We start from the raw sequence: 21,384 nt of genomic DNA on the forward strand, positions 1-21,384 counted from the left end.
TATTTACAGAACTATTTTGCAGTTTTCTTAGCCTGATTCAGATATTTCATATGTCTTTTCAAATAAATACAGTAGTTGCTGTTGATATCAAGAAGGATGAGGTGCTCTCAGTCAAGGATTAGTTGGCAATGTATTTTGACAAGGATGGTAGTTTTACTAAAGTTAGATTATGTACACTGATTTTTATTTCTGCTTTGTTCCTTTAGAGAATTTAATTATTTGGAGAAAATATTAAAGAACACACTGTAGCAGAAACTTTTTTAAAATTGGTTTTACCTTCAGATGAATTTATTAGATAAGTAGGCTTGGCAGAATTTGATTTTTTCTAATATAATTTTAATTTTATAGTTTTTTCTATTTTAAATTTTCATAGTTGCAGGAAGTTATGGGGTGGAAGTGTCAGATGATAGGCACGCATGTCAGACAATAATTATTTAAGAACAATAGATGTTGAGATTCAGAAAGTTAAAGCTTTATAACTGTTAAAACACCGTTAAAACACACATTGTCAACAGCATAGTAAATATCCGTAAATCAAACTCATAAGTTCCCAAGTAACATTTTTTTCTTACTTTGCCTATCTGTACATTTTCATTATCACCAATGGAGATATTTTTCCATCAGTTTGTGTGTACAGTGAAATTGACCTTTACTAACATTTACCAATAAAAATCTAATCCTCCCAAACCTATAAATAAACCTATTTTAAAAAAAAGTGATTGAACCAATGTTAAAATGGTAAATGGTTTGTTATAACAGCATATCATAAACTGAATTGTTAATATTGTGCGTATCAGGGCCCCAAACCAGCAAAGCCCTTCTGTATATGTCCACCTTTAAGCACATGAAAAAATCCCATTGAAATCCATATGACTACTCCTATATTCATGTACTTTGCTGGATTAAGGCCTAAAAACAACACATGCTATTAATCCCATTTTTCATGTTGAAGAATTTTGGATTAAAACAATGGAAGTGTTCTTGCTCTTTTTGCCTTTACAAATAAAATGAGGTGATGTTAAGTATGTTGTAATTTAATTTTAAAAATAAAATGTTTAAGCACATTTAAGACTGGCTGTTTTTTGAAGAACTACTTTAATTGTAAATCAAACCTTTATTTTAAATGGGGGTTTTTTTACTATACAGATACAAAATTGGGCCCCAAACCAACAAGGAGCTCTGCACAGCTAGAACCTATTTTGAGGGTTAAAAAGCATTTGGATATTTTTTTTCCAGACTTCTTGATGAATGTACCATTTCTACAGGTACATAAAGATATGTAACATATTTCTTACAAAGGATTTGACATGCATCACCAGTGGCATCTATATTTTTTTTTGTGCAAGCTGCATCTTACATTAAAACCTTACCCAGTATTTATGTACAACCCAGTGGTACCTCACTGCAGCAGCAAAGTATATGCGTGTCCTACCCGAGCACAAGGCAGGGAGTGCCTTGATGGCCCAATTTATTTGGAATGCCGTGCTCAAAAATAAGAGCTAAGGGGTACACCATGGTATCAGGAAAACAAGGTAAAAAGCTATTTGGTGAGTTTTAGTATTGGGTGATGTATAGAGTGCTTTTAACTTGTAAACAGGTCTGCATCTTGGAAGCAAACCTGCTGATACAGTGACATCATAGTAAAATACACAGGGAACCTAAGTAAATTTTCTGCTGTCATATAAGGTTATTTTCATCCACACCCATTAGTTATAAGATAGAATGGAAGCTTTTTCTTGGTCTTGAGAGTATAACCATCAAAGGACTCTAGGGGACAAGCATTTGTTTACACAAGATTGATTACACCTGCCACTTTCTCAAAACTACCATATTTCTTTCCTTTAGAAAGCCTTTTATGTTCATAGAACAATAGAAATGTAGGATGGGATGGGACCTCGAGAGGTCAGCAAGTCCACCCCTTGCACTGAGGCAGGACCAATAAATCTAGAACATCGCTGACAGGTGTTTGGCCAGCCTATTCTTTAAAACCTACACTGATTGGGCTTGGACACAGTAGTGTTAATAAGTGTTTCAGGATCTTTCCATGTATTGAAGTTATGCTGACTGATCTTTAATTTCCTAGATCCTCTTTGTTCTCCCTTTTAAAGATAATTACTGTTTGCTCTTCTCCAGTCTTCTGGGATCTCGCTCATCCTCCATGAGTTGTTGAAGATAATTGCATTAGCTAGTTCCTTAAGTACCATGGGGTAAATTGCATCAGGCCTTGCTGATGTAAGTTCATTTAACTCCTTTAACCTGTTCTTTCCTAATTTGGCTTGCATTCCTTCCCCCTTTGTTTAATATTGTGTTGTATCTGATCACCATTACCTTTTTTAGTGGTTAGACACAAAACAGGCATTAAACACCTCAGCCTCCTTGATGTTATTAGTGCTTCTTCCCCCTACAGTAGAGGACCTATACTTTTCTTCATCTTTCTCTTGCTCCTAATAAATTTAAAGTTTTGTATGGTCTTTTATGTCACTTGTTTGGTGTAACTCATTTTGTGCCTTAGCTTTTCTGATTTTTGTCCTTACGTGCTTGTGCTATATTTTTTGTACTCTTACTTAACAGTATGTCTGTTTCCACTTTTTGTGGGATTCATTCTGATTATCAGGTCATTTAAGCACTCCTCAGCGAGCCATATTGGCCTCTTACTATTCTTCCTAGCTTTTCTTCGCAGCAAGATAGTGTGTAGTTGTGCCTTTAATATTGTCTCCTTGAACTTCCAGCTCTCCTAAACTCCTTTATCCCTTAGATTTTTCTTACCTACCAGTTCTGTGAGTTTGTTAAAGTCTGCCTTTTTGGAGTCTATTGTCCATATTCTGCTGCTCTCACTTTTTCCTTTTCATAGAATCATGAAATCGATCATTTCATGATCACTTTCATCCAAAGTACTTTCCCCTTTCAGATTCAGGGTCAGCAGCAAGTCTAAAATGGCCAGTCCCCTGCTTACTTCCTCTATATTTTTTTTAAACAAAGCTATCCCCCCATACATTCCACACACTTACTGGAAATTGTGTGGTTTTGCCATATTACTTTTCCAACAGATATCTGGGCCATTTCACTCCCCCATTAATAGCAGGTCTTGTGTTTTGGCCATTTATGTTTCTGTATTTAGCATGTTCTAGAAATGCTTTATGCTTTTCCTGATATGGTGGTCTGTAATAGACCTTATCATGACCATACTCCCATTTTCCCTTCTTTTAGCTTTATCCAGTGCCTTTAAACTGGTCTGGACCTCAAAACAAATGTATATATTCCTGATGTATAATGCACCACCTCCTCCCTTCCTCTATCCCCCTGGAACAAGCTCTACCTCCTCATACCCAATGGCACTGGAACAATTTTTATGGGGGGGTGGATGTGTGTGTACTGGCTACTGAACAAAACTATAAACCTTGTACATGATGGAAATCATGTTAAGTCAGGGGGTGCTCCTGCACCCCCAGCAGCCCTAGTTTTAGCACCCCTGCTCATAGAGATCATCCAAGCATGAGATTTATCTCGCCAAGTCTGATGGCAAGTCATAATTTAGCTTATGTACTAATACATCCATTTCTCCCTATTTATTCCCTTACTCCTTGTATTTGTGTACAGACAAGGTGTTGAGCAGACTCCTCCAAGGGATTTCCCTCGTTGCTCCTAGGACACCTTTGTAATTTTCCATGTCCGTCCCTCACACCATATAGAACTATTAATGTAGTCTTTTTTTTATACTTACCTGTGGGTTGTTGTCACCTGCCCCCTTTCAGCCTAGTTTTCACACCACACTCGCTGGGTTGGCAAGTCAGTGCATGAAGATGTTCTTTCTCTGCTTGGGAAGGTGGATGCCATCTCTTCCCAGCAGACCTTGTTCTCAAACAGCATTCCATGGTCAAGGCAGCCAAAGCTCTCCAATGCCATGTGTGCAGCCATGCATTCTTCTCCAGGATGCAAATGTCCCTGCCTCCACCCTTAAACTTCAACTTGGATGATGGATGAGAATTCAACCTGTGCCCCTCACTCCTTCACCCTAGCTCCCAGAGCCCTGTAGTCACTGCTGATCTGCTCAGTCTGACCTGGCAATATAATTTGTGCCCATCGAGATGAGCAGCATGAGGTAGTGGTCAGAGGGACAGATGTGCCTTGGCAACCTTTTGGTGGCAGGCAGCACACCTCCCAGGACATCATGCCATACCACGATAAGTGTGTATTTTTAAATGAAAAAGCAGGTTTATTCCCAAAATCAGAGAATATATTCAATGATGATTTATTGCTATTAGTTAGTACATGTTTTCCCCAAAGCTAGAATGTGTCCAATTATTTTTAATTAAAACGAACAAGGGAATTCAAAGTTGTAGTCGTAGGCTTTTAGATACATTTGATCTTTTGGCACAGCTTCAAGATCATTCATTTTCAACTGATTTACATGTTACCCATATTTCTGCCAAATCATGTATAGAAAGAGACTTTTAAGGTAAATCAGATGTAGACGTATAGGTCCAGGATCTAATCAACACTTTAAATGTTCAAAGTTCATACAGTGAATCCCCAAATATGTATTTTCACCACGGTGCTGCAGCAAACCAGGTTTTCTATAGTGTGAGGTGGAGTTCATCTATTTCTTTTATAAAAATATTAAGTGATTAGCTATAAAATCATAGACTTGGGTTTTTACTTACAGTGCTAGCAGGATTTCTAAAGGTTACAGCATATTTTGTCAGTTCTCCAATTACCAATGTAATTACCAATCTCTGTATATTTTATGAGTTTGTTCATTATTGGTTAAGCTCCCCCGAAACAACATTTTAGGAAGGTTACAATACCCACCACCACTGCAGATTAAGGCCCCAATCTTGCAATAAGCACAGGCAAACCCTGACACCAGCACAGAGCCCCACTGATGTCAGTGGGGTTCCACCAGGGCATAAGGACCTGCTGGCACAGAGCTCATTACATGATTGGGGTTTTAGACAATGCAAGATCCCCCCCATCCTGCAATTGACAGCACACAGGTGCACCTCTGCGCCTTCATGGAGCTTCCATGACTTCAGTGGGGATGATCCCACAGGCAGCCAATTACAGGAACGGGGCCTCAGACACAGTAAGTAGTGTATTAGAGTACTCTAGTTATAGTCATGCTGATGCCTCTTGGATGGGTCCCTGGACGGCTACAGCTTCAATCTCAACTCGTGCATCCTGTGGGGGAGGAACATTGAAGCAAAACAAGAATTTAGAGAGAGACTTACAAACTAAACATTTAGATACCCAACATTTAAAAAAAAAAAAAAGTTAATTGAGCATAGAACCCTTTAGAAAAAAAACACCGTGGAAAACCAAAGGTTTTGGTATTACAAAGCAGCGTATTATAATAATCTTGATTAATTTTTTTGTATTAGCAATTTCTTCAGCAATTGAAATGAAAACTGAAAGCTTCCTTTAAATCATTCTTCTACAAATAATAATCCATTATCCCTGGAGAGACACTTCCTCCCCTCAATGTTAAAATACTTTTGTGTGTGAAAGATTACAAAATGTAATACCTAAGAAAAAACGCACTAAAAACAAACTATGTAGAGAAATTAGCTTTGAAGAAAAATCCTTTAGCTGCAAGAAGTTAGAGAGAATAGATATTTATAGAAGAACAATTGACACTCACTTTTGGCAAAGCAACAACCTGGTAGGCTGCTCTGGCTGGGAAGTTACTCCTGAAAACTACAGTTTAAAAAATAAAATGAATGAACGTATAGTTTAACTTTGCCTTACAAGACATAGTTCAGAGTTATCTAGAGAGAGACACAGTAAAATGTTTTCAGATTAATAGTTGACAGAAAAATTGCTGATCTTTTGGCCTGTTATACAATCTCAGTAGTTTACATTTTCCATGATCAAGAAGAAACATAGATCAGTTTCTCTGGTATGATGCAGCCAGTAGCCACTATTTATGCCACTGACATAGCATGGCCCTAACACCAGTTTAACTGCCCCAAGAAAGGTCACGACAGTATATAGATGATCTTCCAGAGGCAGAGCTGATGTGGAGGCTCTTACATCCAGATGAGCAAGGAAAAGGGGTCATGGTCACAGGAGCAAGGGCATAGCAAAGACACCATTGCATTACATAAAACTCACCCAGCATGGGGGCCAGCCCTGCACAGGGGTCAGCCCCGCACAAAGCAGCACCAGGATCAATGGAGGGCAAAGGGGAGTTTTCAGTCACCTTTACAAAGTATGCTCTAGCCTGCACTCCATGCAGTTTAACTGAACTCCACGATTAGGCTTCTAGTTTGAGGATAGCTAGCTAACAAAGTATGAGATCTGAGTAGGGTACAATGCTGTGTGAATTCAGCTGTTGCAACAGCTTTTACTAGTAAGTTTTAATTCTATGATCAGCAGCTGATAAAAAGATCTTTTGTTACTGAATCAGGTTAATAAGTCACGATGAAAGAGCAACACCAGATATGTTAATGAATTACAGGTACATGGGAGCATGGTAATGAGCAACTAGGTATTTAACGAATTTAACAGCTGACGAAGTGGGTTACAGCCCACGAAAGCTTATGCCTGCAGAAATTAAATTTGTTTGTCTTTAAAGTGCTACAGGACTCTTGTTTTTTGGAGGGGTTTTTTGTTTTGTTTTTTAAGGTATTTAACTGTTCTGCATACTGTGCATATGCACATGGAATTGCATTTTGTCATGCAAAAGAGAGACTTCAGATTCAGAAACCCACCTGCCATGTAAGAAAAATACACTTACTTGAGGCCAGATGTTGCTATTAATTTAAAAACTAAGTCAACGCATTTGGATTACAGAGGGTAATCCTTAAGGGCCCGATTCTGCATTTTGAAACAAGAACATGGGATCCTGAGTACACGAAGTGCTTATCTATCTCAATGCACTCTAGATTTTACCAACTATCCTTTGATTTATGGTCTCACATAGGAATGGTATTATCTATAATACTTGTACTAAACAACTAGCATCCCACAGAAGATTCAACAGATTGTTTCAAGATAGCAATAGATAAAACAAAAAACCCCACATACCTCCAGACAACCCAACAAATTTATAATTTGAAGACTGCTTACAGCAGCATAACATTAGGGAAAATTCAATGTTGTGCATGTGGAATTGTAAAATCTGCACAGATTTGGCCCTGTGAGTCTAGCAATATAAAGGGCCTGACTAGGCATTGCAATGTTTAAGAGCCACACCCATTCTGGGCTCTGGTAAACCACTTAGGCTGTGCTCAAACACTGCTAGTTCTCATTTGGTACAAACATGCAGTCCCCATCTCTCATTTTGGATATGCAGTCTCCATTCTGTTGTGCTTACTCTCTCATGGATTGAGAGAGAGAAAGCCAAGAACATACCAAATTAATTTTCATACTTATTATTCAGCCACACTAAACAGAGATCTTGTTTCGAGGGAGCTCCTCTTTACGAATTTATATCACAGACAATATTGTATTTGCCCATCTCAGAGGGATGTTTAAGCAGAATTAGCTAACATCTTAAATGCTATCTATGCGAGGGATATTACTTATCTTGTTATGCCTATAAAAACCAATTAAGGCACAGAGTGTTAGACTCCTACAATGTTCGTGAATGTTAAATTTTGTTTCTGGATCACCAATTTATCAGAGAGATGTGTAGTATCAGTTAAACACCCTAACAACTACATATCTGAGCAGGTTCCAGGGTGCAAGTTTCCATTCTGATCCATTTGTTTTAGCTATCATATGAATGCAAGCATATAGTCGTCAATTTCACCCACTTTTAGCATAGCCATACCCCTCTGGGGGGTTCTACAAGCATGAAGACGTAAATTGGAAGATGTCTCTTTGAAGCATGAAGTAATATAGGAGATTGTCAGTTAAATGCTGAAGCTGCCCTTCTAATACACCAAGTTTTGTAAATCTACTGCAAGAATGACATGGACATCTGGCCCTATGATTTGTGTAGCATAGGTACAGCATTTGAATCCTACCATAGTCCTTTTTACATAAGTACCAAGCTCTTAATAGTCAATAGAGAAAGGCAGAGATTTAGCAGGAATAATCTGAACATCTGAAACACAGACACCTTTTTTCTGAATGATTAACTTTCTTACTAAAGTTAAATATGAACTATAATTATTTCAAAGACACTTTCCATTTTGTTTTGAATATCCAGTTTCAACCCATACCTTAAAGAATCTGCAAGCACACTAACAAAATCGATTGTCATTAAGTTTTGCTTTTAGTGAGTAATAAAACTGTACAAGATACTGCTAAAATGTAAAACAAACATCTACTTACAATGCTTGTAGATTTCATTAATATCACTGAAGTCCTTCATGTCAGCCATCAAAACAGTAGTCTTCACAACTAGAAGTTACACAAATGCCGATATTATGGAACTCTGAGTTACATGCAACATAAAAATCCTAGTGCATTTCTTTAATAGTCAGTTCTTGTACCTCATTTTATCTCAAGTGATAAACCTCACCCATTCTGAACACTGACATCTACTGTTTAAATTTATTTTTATTTTGATTCATGCATATCAACTTATTACATTAGATCATAACATTTTAGAAACAGTGAAGTGCCCTGAAACCCAGCACACACTACTGCTTTCATAAGATATTTTTCCTAATTAGTTCAGTGTCAGGAATTTCAAAGTGGCCACATTGCCGACAGTAGGGGTGTCAAACATACGGCCCGCCAACCTTTTTGGTCTGGCCCCTGACGGCGGCGCGCCCTGCCGCCAGCAGGTACAACGTTGTATACACGAGACACAGCGCTCCAAAAGTGCCTAGTATTTCAATTAATGGTATGTATGGCCCACCTGAAGTACATTTAATTCAAATCTGGCCCGCCATAGCAAATGAGTTTGACATCCCTGGCCTGTAGACTCACTTCAAGCTTTCAGGCTGAGATTTTCAAAGCCACCTAAGGGATTCTGATGCCCAGTATTCATTAAACTTAGTGGTACTTGGGTGTCCCTAAGTAGTTTTGAAAATCTCAGCCTGAAATTCTTCACAAAGCTCATTTCTTCCACAAAGACCACATACTCCAATCCATGTCAAATTTAAAAAAAACATTATTGTACCCCAACCATTGCCTTTCCAAGGCCTTATCTACACTATGATTTCCCCCCCAAGTCTCCTCGCTTCCCCATTGCTAATGCTGATTCAGCTCCACTCTTATAGCACTAGTGTTGGCAGTCTCTGGCATTTTAAGCCGCAGAAGTGGAATTCACAAAGGTGTTTAGGCACCTTGAAGCCAATGGGACTTAGGGACCTAAGCACTTTTCTGAATATTATCCCAGTTCCTGTAGACTTGCTCTGAGCTGGGTTAGAGCACAGGATGCTTAAAGTGCCAGAAGCCATCTGGAACCCTTTCTACACTAGTGTTCTCAGAGATGGGGCTAAACAGTAGCATCACTAGTGGGAAATTTGGGAAAAGACAGCCTAATGTAGACACCCCTCAAATAAAAATCTTTCCCTGGGTTTCCCACGTTTACTGGATTGTCTTTTTCAATTTTAAAATCCTAGGGTCTGGGATCATATTTCCTTTTTTATCACACAGCTATACACGCCACTTGTGTGTTCAACAAAACACTCTCTTAAAAGTCACTTCATTTTCTTCTCTAAATAAAATATTTGGGCAACTCTATCATTACGTAGGCACTCACCATTGGAGTAGTCACAGCCTGCTGCTTTTAGGATTTCCCCTATATTTTTTAGGGCCTATTGAGAAGAAAAACAGAGCCTTGAGGCAGGGACATTGTTAAAATTATAGCTTCTCTATGTACCAGCACCTCAAGCTGTAGCTATCAAAGTTCACTCCAGACAACCTCAGGTGGTAGCCAACTTTTTCATTAGACAAGTGAAAAGAAAGATAGGCTAAGAATTATCTTCTGTAGTTTTCATTCATTGATTTAAGTCAGGTATTCAGAAAAAGGCAAAACGCAAGATGAAGGGCTCCCCACTGCACAACAGCAAGGTCTAGAGGCAATGCCCTGACGAGTAGGCCAGCTGTCCCTCCCAAGCCACCAGGATTCTTACTCAGATCCCCTCCCTGGGGTCTGCTTGGAGGTTCAATCTTTGTTTTAAGTGTCTTCTGAGTGAGTGACAAGGTAGGCAAGGTAATATCTTTTATTGCAACAGTTCCCAACTGGGGTGCAGGACCCTCTTGGGGGTGCCAAAGATTACAGGGGGTCCATAAGCCTTCACGAATATTGAGGTCATTTAGCACCGAACTCCCTGCTGGCTGCAGCACAGCAGCAGCCCCCCGAGCTTTGCACCAGCCAGGCATAGTCGTCTGTCCCCCTCCCCTCCCCAAGCTCTGCGCCGGCCAAAGAGGAGGAGCAGCCCTACCTGGAGCAGCCCCCGCAAACCCACCATGGTCAGCCTCCATTACTCTCAGTCCATGAGGGACGGGAAGAGGTGGGGCCACACAGGGCATGCAGTGGTGGCTGCGTGAGGGAAGGCTTATTCAGGTAAGAGTAATTTATTATTATTAATGTAATTTAATGTTATTATTATTATCATGATATGTGTTTATAGCAGTTAGATGGGTTTATGGCCCGTGAGGTGGCAGGATGGGGCGAGTGTTTTACCTTGTGTTAACTAGAGGGGCTTTCACTCAAAAAAGGTTGGGAACCACTGTTGGAAGGGATGAGCTTCACAGAGATCTTCCTCAGGCTACACCACTAGAAATAGTCAGTAAATGTCTGATTAAAGTTAAAGTACCATTCCCCCCCCGCTGGAAATTTTTCTCTCCGCTTTCCTATTTCTTGGGTGGTGGAAGGTAAGGATGGAGAGGAGGCATTTTCCTCTAATTTATCCCTCCACCCAGCTTGCTGTGAGGGATGGCTTCCAGTACTCCAGTCTCCATGTCTGGGCTTCTGTTCTCTGTGAATGGTTCCAGTGCCTAAACACATGCCAAATACTGAGAGACTCAAACATTAAATTTATTGCTAGGAGACTTAGGGTAACTTCTTACCTGTTTCGCTTCTTCCTTTGCCCCTCCAGGTACAAGCTGCCCACTAGAAGGATCTGTTCCTAATTGTCCTGCGATATACATGGTCCGGTCTATCAGCACTGCTTGACTAAAATTGTAAGCCATACATATGTTTACAGCTCATCCAGCAAAATCACTTTCCAGCCAAGCACTCGGAACTATACATTATATTGAGCAATCCTCTTATAGAAATATTTCATCTTTTCCCCCATTAATTTATAACTGTTTTATGGAGGTAGAAAACTCGGATTGGGAAGGTGGCAACAGATTATACCACCTCTCTGGAAAGTAAAGCATTGTATAAGAATCACGGGGCCACATTATTTTTAGTAGTAGAAAAGACAGAGAGAAAAGTTAACCTATTAACGAAAAGGTAGATACTTTCAAGCTCCCTACTGTCAACAACCCCCTACGCACTTTCGAAAGTCCTGTCCATAATAATAAAATGGTCCCATCCCAGGCTTTCCAAATGCTTTTACAAACATTGTTATGTCTCAACACCACCATCGAGATTCAGGTAAGAGATACAACATTACAGGAGCTTGAACCAGTATATAGAATATTAAATTGTGAATCAAGAGATCCGGATTCTATTTTTATCTCTGCCACTACAGCACTATTGCCTTGGGCAAGTTACTTCATAGCTCTGTGCCTCAGTGTCACCATTTGTAAAATAGAGAAAACACTTTCCTTTGTAAGCAGTTGTGAGATCTACAGATGAAAAGCATTATACAAGTGTTATTATAAAGATCACTTTACCCATCACTGAAATGAAACACAGGAGCTGTTTAACATTGCACAGACAGACTACAGAAACGTTTAGGGCAGGAAAAGAAGAATACTCTATCCCTTGACTGGCGGATTTGTAATTACCTGAATTGGAATTTGCTTCTTGCCCTCCCATTCAAAATGAGGTAAGAAATAAAAGCTATAATTAAATGTGCAGCTGCTAAAATATAATTATTCTGATCAAATAGCTAATAGATATTATTATTATTGTAATAGATTATTATTATTATTATTAAATAAAATGCCAAACCAAAGATTTACAAAAAGTAGATCAACCCAGTCGATATTCTATTAATATTTCCTGGACACATGATGAAGTGTTTTAATTATTTAAAGCCACATGACTTCAACATGGAATTGTTGAGAGTTAAAAATACATAGAACATGGAAGACATAGGAAATGTCTGGATTATTTTTCTTTATTATAAGAGTGCATGGGCTTGCTAATGTTGGTGACCTAGGACTTTTAAAAATAAGTGCCTTTAATGTTCAACAGTAGTCTAAGTAATGGAAAAAAATCTAACGTGGTAAATTAAATCCACATTTTTAGTCACCAGTTGGACATTGCCTGACAAATCAGTTACACATTTGTTATAGTTGTGAGGTTAAAAAAATCTGCACACCTGCTCTCTGGCAGTATTGCTGAAATCAAGTGTGCTGATGGGCTAATTTTAGAGACAACGCCTCTCCATTCTCAGCAAATTCAGCATATTTTGATTGCCACTGAACATAACTAGGTGCTCTGCTAGCAGCAGCCTTATTTCGCACAGGATACAATTAAAGACTTCAAAGCCAATTGCAAAACATAATACAGACGCCAAAAGAAAATGGATTGAAATAGTTGCCCAATAATACTTCTATTTACTGCAACAAAGAGATTAAAAAGTTAAACAGTATTTCATAATGCAGGCTAACAAACCTAACATTATGCAGAGGTATGATTAACCTCTTTTCAGTGATCATTTTTAAAAATGAATTTCCAAGAATATTATGGACAATTCCTCATTACAAAATGTCTGCAGAACGGACGCTGTAATTTCCCCATCACCGTGTGTGTTCCCACACCTCCCAACGTGTGGAATTCCCACTTTATCCCAGTTCATTACGTCTCAGCCACCTTTTCCTTCAAGTCCATCCTAAAGTCTCACGTCCTCTACAATGCCCACCATCAGCAGTGCGCCACCAGTTTAGATGTAAAGTTTCTCCAAGTTGCTCCTTTGGCCTCCCCACCCTCAGCATGTCCTGCCTTGGCTATCTACGGGCCCCAGTCATGCAACGACCTTCTGCCCCTGCTTCTGCAGCCCACTGCAGCCACGGAGATGTCGGGGGGAGGAGGGAAATAGTCTCTTTGCAGCATCAGGGCCATCGTTCCTCAAGGCAGACACCGTCTCCTGCTGTATAGGCTAACGAAGCTGGCACCTTACCTGTAAGGGCCCATTGCAGCCGGTGCCCCCGCGGTGCTGATTATTCTCTTTATCAGGGTGGCCATGGCTGCCTTTGATCACTCACGACTCGCTCTGCACTTTGCTCTCTCCGCGCAGAACAGCTACAGTCAGCGGGTCTTTCTCAGCCTCGCTCCGTCCCCCACGCTCCCACGTGGGGGCACAGCGCACCGAACTGCGCATGCTCCTCCAGAGGAACGAGGCCGCCTCCCGCTAGGAATGCTGGGGGATGTAGTCTTTCCTGAAAGAGGTCTTTAAGCGCGTGCGCGGTAACCCCTTTCCCTTGCTTCCTCCCTTTAGCGGGCTGCCGCGGCCTGCGCAGTGTGCTGGTTGCTGAGGGGCTGGGGACTGGCGAGCTGAGCGGGCCTTGGCCGGAGCAAGCAGCAGCGGGGAGACTGCCATCGCCGCCGAGAGGGAGCCGAGCCGGGAACACCGCCTTCCGCTTCCAGGTACCACTCGGCCGCGAATGTGTGGGGAGGGGCCGGGGCGCCTCCCAGGCTGGCGCGAGAGTGGTGGGAGGGGGACCCCCCAGTCCTGTCTCCTCCCGTCCCGTCCCGGGTGTGGGGCCTGTGCGCTGTGCCCCGCTATCCCCGGCGGTGCCTGTGACCCTGGCTCGCCGCCCCGCCCCGCCCCCGCGTGCTGGTGCCTGCCCCGCTATCCCGGGGGTGCCTGGTCCCCCTGGCCCTGTGCTCATCGCTCCAATCCCACTCGTGCTCTGGCTCCAGGGTCGCGCCGGCCTGGGCGTCCGGTCCCTCCCTGCATTGCTGGGCTGGCTGAGGTGCTGCGGCAGCAATAGCCGGCTCCCATCAGCCGGGCCCGCCCGTGGGCTGCGCTGCCGTGAGCTCAGCTGTAGCGTCGGACACCCACACACCTCTGCATTGTGTGTCGTTCCCCCCCACCCTCCTTCCCCCCGGCTTTACCCCCCGACACGGGGAACCCACCCATCTACTGAACGCCTCGTGCCTTGCTCCGCCCCTTTCCGCAGCAGAGGAAATTCAGTTTGGGATTTGGATCGGCACAGATTGTAAGAGAGTCACTTTACTCTACAGCAGTCAGTCAAACCTGTCAGTAATTTCTTTGTGCGCTGCTGAATTGTTTTAGGGAATCTACTTGCAACTTTCCATTGAATTCATTTATTTTCCTTATGCCTTGTGTGCACACTGGTTGTGTACCAGGAAAGCTATTTCTGCGAGGGTGTGATTTTAAATTGGTGCAATTTCTGGTGTGGTTGCATTTCTCTGTGTAAAGGTGCCTTTTACCTAAGCTTGAAGGGTTAGTTTTTTATTGGTAAGTGTTGACTTTACTGTATATACAGAAATGAAGAAAAAATATTTCCACTGATGACAACTAAAATTTATACATAGCGAAAGTTAGAAAAAATTTGCTTGAGAACTTATTAGTTTGATTTAAGAAATTTTACTTTGTATATTTTGATGTGATGTTGTTGTTGATTTGCGTTTTAACGGTTATAGAGTTTTACGTTTTTAAATCTCATAGACTGTCATTAAATTATCTGACCCCTATAATTTTGTGCAACTCTGAACATTTAAATTGATAATTTTAGAGCATTTTTTTATTTTTAACATTGATGATATCTGTTGAAATCATTTTAAAAAAATATTTGAATTCTACCTAGCCTATATATACCACAAGAGTCTGTTGCTCTTCTCTTGATCTACAGGATTAGCTGCTGTTCCAGCGTAAAGCACCTTTCTACCAATAGAATTGCAGCAACATGTGCGGAAGTTGTACCACTAAACTGTCCTGGTGTGTGGTTGAAGCGGTACAATTTGTGTGTGTAGACAAGGCCTTAGGTGTTGCTTTGTGATGCCAAGTGGAAGAGTTGCATGTGCTGATAGTCTCCTTTCTTTCACCAGAAATGTCTAATGCAAGAGAGAAGAAACGTGCCAAGAAAATGAGAAATCAGCCTGCCAGTGTCACCTTATCTGCTGATTGTGGACCATGTCATAGTGGAATACAGCACCGTAATGGGGGAAATAGATCTTTTCCATCTCCAAAACAAGGTAGCCTTTGCAGTTTACTTTGAAGGAAGGATGCATCTTTAGACATATGTGTGAAGTTCACTTTCAACATTTATTGAATATAATTAATCTTTTTCCCAACATCCAAAAACAGAAATGGATTTACAAAGTAATAAGCTTAATAATTGATTACAGCGCATATAAAGAGAGAAATATATTTAACAAAGTAGATCATTCCTGTAAATCCCAGGATGCCCCATCTCTTTTGTTTAGTTTTTTACCCTTGATTTTTTTCAATGAAGTCTGTTTAGAAAACACTTTTCTGTGGAGTTCCCTCAGCTTTCATTAAAAAACTACATGATTAGCTGTCTTAGATGCAACCTAGACTACCAGCACATGCAAAGAAGTGAGTTGTCACAGGTCAACACTGAGAGACTAGGTTTCAAGTTGTTTCCATCTTTTTTTTTTTAAGTAGTTCAGATTCTATGTCTGCTTCATGTCTCTCTGTCAATTTTTTTTAAATCATATTTTCTTATTTTCTAAATGTTTCACTCTTCCTTGTTGCTTTGTGGAAGACCCACATACAGAATCAAGGACTTGGATTGTAAGGTCGTCGGTGTATGAACTGTCTCCTTTTTGTATGTGGTTCAATTTTTTTAGTGCTTTGGAGCCAATGGCCCTTCTTCCTCTCTTCACCTATTTAGGTAAATTAAGTGCTTGTAAGTGGATGAACTGATAACATTTCCATTTTTATGGTCCACTTTGTGCAAGGTTTTTAAAAGGTCTTTAAGGGATATAATCAACTTTAAAAGTGTCAGTTTTGATATTTTTTTTACATACTGCTTCTTAAGGGGATTGCTTAAGCTCATTGAAACTGGATCTGAATAGAAAAATGACTTTTCTCTTTTTTCATTTTGTTTTTGTGTAGTTGGTTTTGTTGTTTCCACATGTTCCTGTTAGAATAGGTCTTTCACACAGAGAAGAGAGAAGCATTTCTTCAAAAAAAGGAAGCTGTGATTGTAAAACCACAAAACTTGATAAAAGGACTTGTGGTGAGGTGTAGCACTTGAAGCAACTTCTAATTTTCTTTAGAAATTGACTAGGCTTCGGGTTGATGGTGTCATCTTAATTTTTCTCATTCTTGACTTCTTGCTACTCCATTGCTAAGCCTCTTTGGAGGCAGCTAATTGTAAGAGGTATGTTTGTGATGTAAAGTAAATGATCATTGACCATAGCTAAGATTTTTAAAAATGGGTACCTCATTAGTCTCCTGAGGCCTTGTTGAAACATTCAGTGTATGCTACTGTGTGATCATCTCATTTGAAAATTCAGGCCACTTATTTGTGCACCTGAACAAGTGTCTTAGTGTCCTAATTTTAGACACCCATTACTGAAAAATCTTGGCTCGGATCTCCAGAGTGGAAAGCCTGTACTTTAACTTGTTACTACAAACCTTAAAAATAATAAAATATTGCATATTTGGAACATAAGTGCTTTTAACAGAAACAAAGGTGTAACAATATATTTAAGATAGACAGAAGAACCTAGAAAAGTACCCTTGTGTATATCCATAGTTTATGTGAAGAAACCCAGATAATTTACACAGCACACAATTATGAGTTTAAGGGAAAATACTATTTTCATTTGTCTTTCTAGAACCCCATTTCTAAAACACCAGATCATCCAGTCAGATGTTTGGATCTTGCAGTGGGAGCCATCACCATAGACCCCTACACAGTCCTCTCTTAGTCAATGGGTCTGGGCACAAGGTTCCATGTTGGCATAACTAATGCTGTATTGAGGCCAAAGAGTGGAATGGACTCCATTTTTAACCTGTACAAACAACTACTTAATCTGCAGAAGGCTTGCTATTGAATAGAGCAAGGCTCTTGACTCCTCCCCTCAGAGTTATAAATAATGCAGCCCCTTTACCTTTGTACATATGGTGTGTTGTCTTCTTATAAGATTCTTCAAATATGTATAAAAAATAAAATACTAAACAGTTTAAAACCATTGACTTATTTAGAATAGAAACTGAAAGGGTGGCTAACTTCATATTTAAAGGAATACAAAATCTAGTCACATGCTAGAAAAACTATTTTATTTGTTCATTTATTTTGACTAGTCTGATTGCATTTTTCGCTTCCTCTGTTTCTTTTTTATCATGCTAGCAGATGTCCATCCTGATAGTTCAGAGGAGTATCAGCAACAGAGACATCAACATCAGTCTCCTGGACCTTCGTACAGGAAAGAACAATATTTTTGTAAGGGGCAAAATAGAGGTGAGAGAGGAAGAGGAAGCTGGAGGGGAGGACGTCAAAACATTTCTCAAGAAATGCCTAAATACGTAACAGGTAAGTGTCCGTAGAAATTTTTGCTAGGAGTTGCTGTGGACTGACAGTTCAGGTCCATGTTTTTTGTTTTTAAATTATAGTAATATCTGGAAGAACTGAGACCTTATTTGAAATGCATTTGTGGACTTCTGTTTTATCAGGGTCCTTTTGTCCTCAGTAAAAACTCTTCTAGATTGAAACCAACACTAAGTCTTTGTTTTTTTGCCACTCTTTTTTTTTTTTCTTCCAGTTTTGTGGATTTAAACATACTTAGTCACAAAGACATACATATTCTGAGTTTCTGTAATTTAGAGAAATGAATGCTGCCAGTGGACCTACATTTTAAAGATACGTTTGCACTGCACACTTTTGGCGGTATGTGGAGTACATATGCTACACATCCCCTAGCATTGATATAAACAACAGTGTAGTTTGCGAGGCACTATTTTGGCAAGTAGAATTAAGGACATGCCTGAACCTATGGGTGTGTACACTACTCACCCAAGCAGTGCCTTCCCCATCTATGCTGTTCTTTTTAGCAGTGTACTGTCCTGCTTCCTCCCTGCTCCTGGAGTCTTTCCCCATAGAAGTGGGGAAAGGCGCCGGCAGCAGGAGCCTTTCCCTGCTGCCTTTCACTGATGTGTAGCTACACAGTCTGCTTTTCACTGAGACATATGGCTACACATACCTGACGTGGTGCTGCCAGTGGTGTACTTTACTGTGCAGACGTAGCCTTAATGTAGTCAGCAAATCTGTTTACAATGTTTATCACATGATTTAAGTGCAATTTTTTCTTTGACAAAAACCTTCATATATGGGAGCAAAGGGGCAAATAAAACATACCAATTTACATGATTTGGCACATTGTATCAATTGGTAATCTTTAATCAGCGTGCACAATCCGTACTAACAGTTGTTCAGGGATGATTGTTGTCAAAGAATTTTTAACATTCTGTGATACCATAATTGCTGCCCTTTTGGTTTTCTGCATCACTGGTTATTTTTGTCTCTGAACAAATTTATATAAATTAGATACTTTTTTTCAGTTAAATGTGATCTAAGGAAAATATTCAGCAATTTAAGAATCGTGTGTCACGTGAATGTTTGCTTTTTGTTGAGAACATCAAAATACCTAAAGAGCTCAAATTATTTCAGTAATAGGGTACAAATATTTGAGAAGTTAACTTTTGTTTTGCTTAGTAAATACTGTAAGAATCATTAGGGAATTATAGCAGCAACATACTAGAATTACATAGTTACACTAAATTTAAAAAGTGCAAACTTTATTGCTGCAAAACCCTTCGCATCAGATTGTTATAAAACAAAGTAAACAAAAGGTGAGCCTCTCATTTAATTTTGTTTCCACTATGTCACATCTGACTGTTTTTTCATTTCAGTATCTACCTTTGCTCAAGCCCGTGCTGCTGAAATCAATGCAATGTTGAAGGCAGTTACACAGAAGTCTTCCAATTCATTAGTCTTTCAGACTCTACCTAGGCACATGCGAAGACGAGCCATGAGTCACAATATTAAACGACTACCTAGACGGCTCCGTGAGATTGCCAGAAAAGAGGTGCAAATTCACTTATAGCATTTGGTGTCTAAATATGACTCGTCTGTAAACTGCATCGTTTGGTTAATTTTAAAGAATGTTTTATGTATGTTTTCCCTTCCTGCTCTTCATGTGTGCATGATTCTCAAACTTGTTACTGCCACTGCTGAGTCTAGCATTCCTGATGTGTTTTATGAGTAATTTGACCCATGACTTACTAAAAGGTAGCACTCATCCATTGCCTTTAAGCTAACAATTATTTCTTTAAACATATCTGTATTTGGTAAAATGACTGGTTCTTAAGTCAAAAAATCTTGTCACTGCAGAGATTCTAAAATCTGTGAGTATAATGTCAAGTAATTTTTTTCCAAAATATAAAATGTTTGTACCAATTCTGTGTTATTCTGTATGGTGTGGCCTTCAGTGTCCTCTAATGTGATTTGTGACTTGATTATCAAACTTCAGTGATACCCCTCTGGCAATTCAGGTTCTCTTCAGCTTATGCTTAAAGATAATGACTTAATGGTGGACTGCTGTTTGTAAATCTTTAGGAAAAGGACGAGCTCTGTGTCCTTAAATCTATCTCTATCATCCCACATGCTCCAATATCCAGTAAAATTAATTCTTGGTGCTAACAGTTGTCAGCCGCTTGTCTAAACAGATCAGTATCTACTTGCAAAGGCTGAAATTCACCTGTGTGCAGGTTCTTGTGAGCATGAGCTGTAATAAACACTGGCTGCGGTCAGTCTGCACCAGCAGAGCTGAATAAACGTCAGGACTGACTCAAAACCCTCAGTCTTTTTCTAGCCTGTTATCAATGTGTGATATATGTTTATTTTTGTACAGTAATTTGGAAAATAGGCAGTTAAACTCATTGTTTGGTAAATTCCAAAATTAATGTTTTACCTGTATATTCTTAGGTGAAAAACTAAAGCCTGCTACTCTTTGTTTTAATTTTGGGGAGAGAAATACTTCCTCGTTTTACACACTTACAATCTTAATTGTGAACAATAAATCACACTATGTACCATGTGTTTAAGTGTTAGCAATGTTCAGTTACCTCTAATTTAGAACAGCCATTCTCTTCTATAGAAACTTACTGGTGCTCTCAGACTTGTCACTGAAATATCCTCTCTTCTCCTGAAAACACAGGCAGAGAAAGCTGTGCATCAGAAAAAAGAGCATTCAAAGAGCAAGTGCCGCAAAGCTCGAAGGCGTCACATAAACCTGGTGGTGGAGTTTAATCGTAGGCAAAAGAAGAATATTTGGTTGGAGACACACATTTGGCATGCAAAGAGATTTCATATGGTGAAGAAATGGGGATACTGCTTAGGAGACAGACCCACAACTAAGAGCTATAGGGCTTGCTATCGAGCCATGACAAAACACTGCCTTCTTCAGGTATCGTGATTGCATCAGTTTCACTTACCTTGCCAAGATGATTTACATTTAAATTATAATAGATGCCTCACTGTCTCATTAGAGCAGTCTTATAGGGTAGCGTGTGTAATGATGTAACTATTAATATTTGATGTTATGAAATGTCTGTGGGATGGAGAATGATTGGAGGGAAAGAGAATGAGGCAAACAGACGTTTGCAGGAAATGTTTAGCTATACATGAAAGATTTTGTATTCAAATATTGTTCCCTTTATATCACCATAAAAGCTAGACGCTCTAGCACCTAGGACAGCACCTCAAGCCGGGTGTTTTCAATGGCAGACATTGATAGGGAATTTGTTTCCTCTGTTGGTCTGAGGTTAGACCATCTGGGCCTTTATATACGATAAATGCTTACTGAATCAAAACTGGCAATTAGCAGAGGAGATCAAACATTTACTTTTAAATAAATAATACAGAGTAAGCAAAATATAAATTACTTACACGCCCTTGACTTGAATTTTAAGTTATTTAAGCTCTTGCTTCTGATCAAAGCCTTGAAAGTTAACTCTCTTGGCATCTCCTTATCAGAGTTTATTTTTAATGCTATTATAAAGCTTCAGTATCTTCTATTTCAGGATTTATCATATTATTGTTGCCTGGAGTTGAGTGGAAAAGAGGAAGAACTTCTAAAGGTGCTTGCTCGGATGTGTAGTATAGATACAGGTAAAACTTCCATAAATACTTGAAAATGAAAGTAGGCTTCAAAATAGAGACTAAAATCTGACTCATGATGCAGAAAACGCAGTACAATAAAAGTACAGTACAATCTGAATAAACTGAATCCTTGTAACAAAGCTACTACAGAGCTCTGGTTATATTAAGTAGTTGAAAAATCCTTCTGTGAAGATGATT

The 21,384-nt window shown here is 39.7% G+C and overlaps 2 protein-coding genes across 3 annotated transcripts in view; one reads left to right on the top strand and one right to left on the bottom strand.

Moving 5' to 3' along the window:
- Positions 1–4,225: 4,225 nt before the first annotated feature.
- Positions 4,226–13,374, bottom strand: RIDA (reactive intermediate imine deaminase A homolog). The gene is made up of 6 exons (XM_067537053.1): positions 13,206–13,374; positions 10,975–11,080; positions 9,662–9,716; positions 8,281–8,349; positions 5,639–5,694; positions 4,226–5,178 (listed from the first exon to the last, which is right to left on the bottom strand). The coding sequence occupies exons 1-6, from the start codon at positions 13,268–13,270 to the stop codon at positions 5,116–5,118; spliced, it is 414 nt and encodes a 137-aa protein (XP_067393154.1). The 5' UTR covers positions 13,271–13,374; the 3' UTR covers positions 4,226–5,115.
- A 136-nt stretch (positions 13,375–13,510) lies between these two features.
- Positions 13,511–21,384, top strand: part of POP1 (POP1 homolog, ribonuclease P/MRP subunit) — a 34,795-nt gene continuing 26,921 nt past the window's right edge. Inside the window, exons 1-6 of one of the 2 annotated variants that reach the window (XM_067537062.1) lie at positions 13,511–13,672; positions 15,101–15,247; positions 17,377–17,559; positions 18,936–19,111; positions 20,243–20,491; positions 21,108–21,195. In XM_067537062.1, the coding sequence (XP_067393163.1) occupies positions 15,103–15,247; positions 17,377–17,559; positions 18,936–19,111; positions 20,243–20,491; positions 21,108–21,195 (841 nt within the window). In that variant the 5' untranslated portion in view covers positions 13,511–13,672; positions 15,101–15,102. The remainder of the gene's footprint in view (positions 13,673–15,100; positions 15,248–17,376; positions 17,560–18,935; positions 19,112–20,242; positions 20,492–21,107; positions 21,196–21,384) is intronic. The other variant, XM_067537072.1, reaches the window with a different exon arrangement.

This window comes from Emydura macquarii, unplaced genomic scaffold, assembly GCF_026122565.2.
Source record: "Emydura macquarii macquarii isolate MOO-44397 ecotype Brisbane River unplaced genomic scaffold, CSIRO-AGI_Emac_v2 contig_383, whole genome shotgun sequence".
Lineage (NCBI taxonomy): Eukaryota > Metazoa > Chordata > Testudines > Chelidae > Emydura > Emydura macquarii.

Excerpts from the sequence above, each read along its gene's own strand:
- RIDA (XM_067537053.1), bottom strand. The coding sequence starts at position 13,270 with ATGGCCACCCTGATAAAGAGAATAATCAGCACCGCGGGGGCACCGGCT. Across the intron at positions 9,717-10,974 it reads CAAAGGAAGAAGCGAAACAG|GCCCTAAAAAATATAGGGGA; the intron begins GTAAGAAGTTAC and ends TCTTCTCAATAG. Across the intron at positions 5,179-5,638 it reads AGGTTGTTGCTTTGCCAAAA|GATGCACGAGTTGAGATTGA; the intron begins GTGAGTGTCAAT and ends CCTCCCCCACAG.